The 6,569-nt window shown below is 39.2% G+C and overlaps 1 protein-coding gene across 1 annotated transcript; it reads right to left on the bottom strand.

The window, feature by feature from the left end:
* Positions 1–5,783: 5,783 nt before the first annotated feature.
* LOC125826663 (uncharacterized) lies at positions 5,784–6,332 on the bottom strand. Its single transcript, XM_049506021.1, has one exon. The coding sequence runs from the start codon at positions 6,330–6,332 to the stop codon at positions 5,784–5,786; it is 549 nt and encodes a 182-aa protein (XP_049361978.1).
* Positions 6,333–6,569: the final 237 nt, after the last annotated feature.

Raw genomic sequence — 6,569 nt, 5'->3', positions numbered from 1 at the left:
CAAAAAAAGTAAAAAGTTGCTGCAGATAATAATATGATCATCTCTTGATATAGTTGTCTGTTGTTCAAAGCAAGAAGTCATGAACCTGAGAATAGTCAATGCTTTGAAACATTTTTCAGCCAGAAATTTTCAATCATTTTCTGAGTGCAAATGATATTTGGACATGTTACTTGGAGGAAAGCTTGTGGAAAGAGAGAATCTTGTCTTTTCCTAGCAACCAATTTATATTTGGTTTATTTGACTTTTCTATTTCTTTCTTTCCTTCCTCTTGTTTTAAACAAAACCAGCACGAAGTGGTCGATTTTTATTGAAAACTAAAATGTGAACAAACAATTTGCGGAGGGGGACTAGATCAAAGCCTCCTAAGCTATAGTAACATGATCATGCAAAAGGTCAAATTTTAAAACCTTAAGGTTGTTTAGTAATGAATATAATTATACTTTAGAGAAGAAATGCAAGAAAATTTACTCAAATTTTAATATGATGAATGCTGCAACTTTGAAGCAAAGTCATACAACAGGATAAACACTTCTTCTATGTTCTACTTCTTGCCATGCTTTTTAAAGTTAATAAGTGTTAGAATGTATGCGTCCACTTGTCTAGATGGGACCAGGTCCTCAGCACAGTTACAATAACAGAAAATAAACAAAGTGCTGAAAGTAAAGATTGCACAATAACTTTACGTGGAAACCTCCTTGCTCAAGGGAGTAAAACCACGACCTAGCCTGCCAGGACTTTTCAAACTTCTTTCACTAATCTTCTCCAAGCAAAAGTAAAAGCAAGTTTACAAACTGAGATTAGCCTACTAATCCCAACTCTAAGCAATACCTCCTATTACTTAGATGAGCCAAAGCGGATACAACACCGCCCACTATACTAATCCTAACCGATTAATATAGACTTTTAGAGTAAGAACCTAAGTTACCCTTAACCTAGTTCTTACAATGATTCAAACAAGTTTGAAACGTTTCTTTCACAAAACGAATCCTACAATGTAAGCACTATTACAAGCAAACAAAGTAACAGCTGGTACACAAAGCTCTTGAAGTAATCGATCAGATCCCTTGTTGTTCTTGAAGCTCTTGAAGTAATTGATCAAGTCCCTTGCTGTTCTTGAAGCTTGAAAGACTCTCTCTTTGAATGAATTGATGATATTGTTGTCTTTTGTTTAGTATATACCACAAAAAGTTATTACCAAACGTACAAGCAACCTCATTGCTTCTGATTGGTGAAGTACTCTGCAGCTTCTGACGCAGACAGCTTTTACAGCTGTACCGCACTTTGACACTGGACGAGCATACTCTGCAGAGGACCAGGTCCCTGCACTTGTGAGGAGATCATCAAAACACCAAAAGGCATAAGCTCTTATCAATTTCCCCCTTTTTGATAATGACAAACAACCTGCTTGATGATGACAAACAACCTGCATAACTCCTCACGTGAGTGAACAGACATTCATTCAAATACATAACAAATTCCCCCTTTGTTAGTGCACCAGTAACAACCACAGTTCATTCCCCCTTAGTTCAATGCCCCTAACAACCATAGTTCGTTCCCCCTTAGTTCAGTGCCCCCTATTCCACAACCAACTTTACAACAAAACTTCCCCCTTTTGACATCATTAAAAAGGTGAAGCAGTAAACATATTCAAGTTAAATGCAAGGCAATAAAGAATTCAGGGCCTTGGGCCACACAGAACATGTGTATGTAAGCATAAAGAGAATATTAAGCCACACATGAACAGGGGAGAAACATAAATAGCATTAGATCACAAATACTGACCACTGTAGTCAAGCAAAACAAACACAAAGCCACAAGAGTTTTAATCAGGATTGAAGAACAAAAAGGGAAACTAAGGAAACAAGACACTTTTAGGACGGAAGGGGAAATGGATTGATGGTGCGTAGAAACAGAGACAGATGCTCATTTGCATCCTCATGAGCCTTGATAAGCTGCATGTTAAGAGCCTTAACTTCCTCACTGGGTGATGTATTTGTCTTCAACAACCTTTCATTTTCATCCCTCAACTTTTTCAACACCTGCTCATTTCCATCGTTGGTACCAGGTCCCCTCGAAACCGCATTCTGTAATTCAGACCTTAGTGAAGTGATTTAAATCTCGTTGTTATTCAGAATCTCAGTAAGATCAGTCACTTCCTGTTTAAGAGCAGCCTGCTGCGCTAGAACATCTGCCACTTAAGATCTGCCCTAGCTTTTCCTTCAACACAATCACATTCCAGCATAATGGCAGGGAGGTTGATCTCTTCAAGTTCATCAAGCTTCTCCATGAGAAAAAGATCAGCAGTAGATGCCACTGTTCTCTTTTTCAGTTCTGGGCACTAACACCTTGTTGATGAACTCAAAAAGCAACTGATGGAGATAGCAAAAAAAAAGATTTGACATTCTAAATTTGGTTAGAATGTCAGGGTCAAAGACTCTGCCATTCAAAACCTTTTGATTCTCCATTGCCGTTATCCTCTCCTCCCTTGTCATTTTCTTTTCTTCACTTTGATTTTGCACCCTAGAACCTGGTCCCTTTATGAGTTATAATTTTCAGCCACCTGTTTTCTAACTGTCTCCCTTTTCACATGAGATTTCTTTACTGCCTTCTGGAGTAAAAAAGGAGAAGTTGAATGAACTAAGATTTTCAACTTCTTGGGAGATAGGGATCTTTGAAGAAGAATTAGAGTTAGACATTTTGAGAAAGAGAGAAAAGCTTTTGGAAAGGGGATTAGTGAATTTCAACAAGAATTGTTTGATGAGATTTTGTAATTTGATTCACTAAGAGAAGTAGTATATAAAACCAAAAAGACTTCGAGTCTTCAATAGTAGCAACCTTTGGTTTAAAAGCGAAAAGACATCTGAAACTGACGCGATGAATGGGCGAGGGACATGTGGCAGTGATGTTGACATACAGACAGTGTAGTGTAAGTGATACTAACCTCAGCAGGACCAGGTCCCCTTTTCAGTTTGCAACCCTGTCCGTATGATTTAATCTTCCCTTCAGCTAGACACACCATGAGTGTATACCTACATTAAGGTACCAGAAGTGAATTCTTAAGTGACAAGCATTAAAACAAGTATAGATACCTGCCCTCCGTAACATAATCAAAATAGAAGATTTTTGTGCAAACTTGTCACGAAATCAGGTAATCTTGTGCATCCTCAGCCTCATCTTACTTTTAATGAAACATTTTTTACTCAATGACTTTGTAAAGATATCAGTCAGCTGGTCATCAGTCTTACAGAACTTCATCACCACATTTTGCTTCTCAACATTGTCCCTCAGGAAATCAGTGATGATACAAGAAAATGTGTCATGCCTGATGTACTCTTTCGATCTACAAGAAAGCCTGCATAGTCAGCATCTGCAAAACCAATTAGATCAAGTGAGTCACCTGTTAGGTAGAGGAGGACCAGGTCCTGAGTTCCCTTCAAGTATCTCAGGATTCGTTTAGCTGCCTTTAGATGGGATTCCTTTGGTGCTGCTTGAAATCTTGCACTCATTCCTCAACTCCATCTTCATTTAAGTCAAGCTTCACACTTGTGCTTATGGAAGTGTCAAGAACTTTTGCCTCAATCGAATTGAACTTTCAAAGCAGTTCCTTGATGTATTTCTCTTGACATAAAGGCTGAATATGCAACTAGATTTCTTGTCTTGGATCTAGTTTGAATTCCAGAGTCAAGTGAAGAGATGAGATTGTCCAATGGATGTGAGAATTGATGTTTCCATCCGGACTTTATGATCAACTCTTCTTCGATTTCAGCATCAGATTCAACATCATCAGCTTCATGATTTTGAGATGGAACCTTCTGGGTAGTATCAGAGGGACCAGGTGCTCCTGTGAGATCTGCAGCAATTTCCTTCGCAGCCTGTTTGTTTCCAGGATTTAGGATATCCTTGTCTTCCCTTTCCTTGATCAGCTCCTTCATCTCATGGTCTCCCTTCATCACTCCTCCTCTACTTTGAATTCTAACAGGTTCACACAGATTCATGTGGAGAAGTTCCAAAGGTCTGGTAGTGCTCACACCCTTCTTTGCCTTGAAAGAAAATTTTGTTTGTTTGCCTTTTGCACAGGCATCACAGACTTTGTCATTTGAGAACTTCAACTTTGGTAGTCCGCGGACCAGGTCCCCTACAACAAGCTTGTTAAGAAAAGAGGTACTTACATGACCCAGTCGTTTATGCCAAAGATTTGCATCATCAGTTTGAGCACTCAGACATGACAAGTTGTTTCCCTTCAGACATGAACTTGACTTCATTTCCCTTATTGCAAATATGAAACACACTTAAGAGATTAAACTACAGACCATCCACATAGTGTACACTTTCTATGGAATGATCTACAGTTCTTCCTATTTTGCCAATTCCAAGAATAGAACTTTTCTTTCCGCTGCCAAAAGACACACCACCACCTTGGTGTGCTTCCAAAGAGAGGAAGTTAAGAGTATTTCCAGTCATATGCTTTGAGCATCCACTATTCATGTACCAACATTGACTGCCCCCTCTCTTCTACACAAGAATCACTTATTAGACTTGGGAACCCACTTCAGACGGAGTTCCCAATAACTATCAAAAGGCTTAATAAGAAACCTTCCTGTCCAGGGGGGAAAAGTGTTCTTACAGAAACGATAACGGGGACCAGGTCCCTTGAGTTCCCTTTTATCATTGTTTTCAGATCTGACAAATTTCTCATGCTTTTCTTTTGTTTTTCTCAGAGTCTTACACTTTTCTTTTAGATGACCATTACACCCACAGTGAGTGCACAACAGATTGTCAAATACAGACACATATTTGCAAGGAGGTTCTATTAGTCTACGTCCCAACCCTTTCTTTCCATTGAAACTCTGATTAGACAGATTAGAGAGTATCTTAGAAGAGTCAGTCCATTTTAGAGAGTGACTTAACTCTTCCTTGACCTTACTCAGATCCTTTCTCAGTTGAGAATTTGTTTCAAGAGAAGCAACTAACTTGGACTCAAGGATTTTGAGCTTTTCTTCCAGTTCTTCCTCAAGGATGCTAAGTTTTCTTTTTCCACCTACTGAGGTACCAGGTCCCTCACTGGGTTCCAGACTATCATTCTCGAGGATACCTATCCTGATACTCAGTTTAGACATGAGAGTAGAATTCTTATCTTCACACAAACTTAATTTTTTATTCAACATTAAGTTTTCAGTGGTTCGTTCATCAACACAATCAATAAGCAGAGCAACAAGTTTCCTCAAATTTTCAATAGGCAGATTATCTAGATCATCTTTAAGATAAAAAAGAGTTACCTCATCTGAATCCTCTTCATCATCAGAATTTGCCATTAATGAGAAGATGGAATTGAAGATATTTTCATCATCTTTAATAGCCATCATTGAAACATATTCATAGCTTTCTGCACTTTCTTCTGACTCACTTGAATCATTTCCCCATACAGCAAAGGCTTTTCTCACCAACTGATCAGCATGAGCCTTTCTCCGAGCACTGTCTGGGACCAGATCCCTCTTACGAGGTTTGAAGTTCTGAGTTTCCTGCTTCTGGCTGGGACAGTCCCTCATAAAATGACCAGGTTTGCCACATTTATGACAAAGGTCATTTGCGTTTGCTGGTCTGCTGGTCGAATCCTTCTTTTGAAAGACGTCATGTTTCTTGATGATTTTTTGAAACCTTTTCGTAACATAGGCCATTTGATCTTCCTCCTCAGTCGTATCATTTTGTGAGTTTTTTAGAGCAATAAATTTCTCCTTCTTTCCCTCCTTCATGTTTGTCCCCTGTTTTTTGTTCAGCTCGTAGGTCTAGAGATTTCCAATCAGCTCATCCATGGAAAGTGTCTTCAGATCTTTTGCCTCTGTTATAACATCAATTTTGCTTTTCCATGACTTGGGAAGAACCTTGAGAATCTTGCGAACTTGTTTGCTTAAGGGAATGGGCTCACCTAAGCATCTTAGTTCATTGGTGATGGAAGTGAATCTTGAGTTCATTTCAAAGATAGTTTCACCTTCCTTCATACAAAAATTCTCGTATTGAGTCGTAAGCATATCGACCTTAGACTCTTTTACTCGTTGTGTTCCCTCATGGGCTGTTTGGAGACAGTCCCATATCTCTTTGGCAGATTCACAGGCAGAAATTCTGTTGTACTCCTCCGCTCCAATCCCACACACTAGGATCTTCTTGGCTTTGTAATTTTTTTCAATCTTCTTCCTATCAGCTTCATTGTATTCTTTTCTTGTCTTGACCATAGAAGTGGTGGTCTCTCCATCCTTCACTTCCTTGACTGGAATGTAAGGACCATCAAGAATGATATCCCACAACTCAGTGTCCTCTGCATTGATATAATCATGCATACGATTTTTTCACCATCCATAATATTGACCATTGAATCGAGGTGGTCTGATCGAGGAATGTCCTTCCTCCATGTTAGGTGGAGCGGCCATTCCGTCAGGATCTTTCCTTTTCTTGGTGTTAACCAGAGAGAAAAGACTTGCTCTGATACCACTTGTTGGAATGTATGCGTCCACTTGTCTAGATGGGACCAGGTCCTCAGCACAGTTACAATAACAGAAAATAAACAAAGTGCTGAA

The sequence above is a fragment of the Solanum verrucosum genome, unplaced genomic scaffold, assembly GCF_900185275.1.
Source record: "Solanum verrucosum unplaced genomic scaffold, falcon-dt-bn FXZP01000060.1, whole genome shotgun sequence".
In the NCBI taxonomy this organism is placed as follows: domain Eukaryota; kingdom Viridiplantae; phylum Streptophyta; class Magnoliopsida; order Solanales; family Solanaceae; genus Solanum; species Solanum verrucosum.
The sequence above is the reverse complement of the archived record's forward strand: the minus strand, read 5'-3'. Positions and strand labels throughout refer to the sequence as shown.

Bases quoted from the DNA above. Each gene is read 5' to 3' on its own strand.
- LOC125826663 (XM_049506021.1), bottom strand. From the start codon at position 6,332: ATGCATGATTATATCAATGCAGAGGACACTGAGTTGTGGGATATCATT.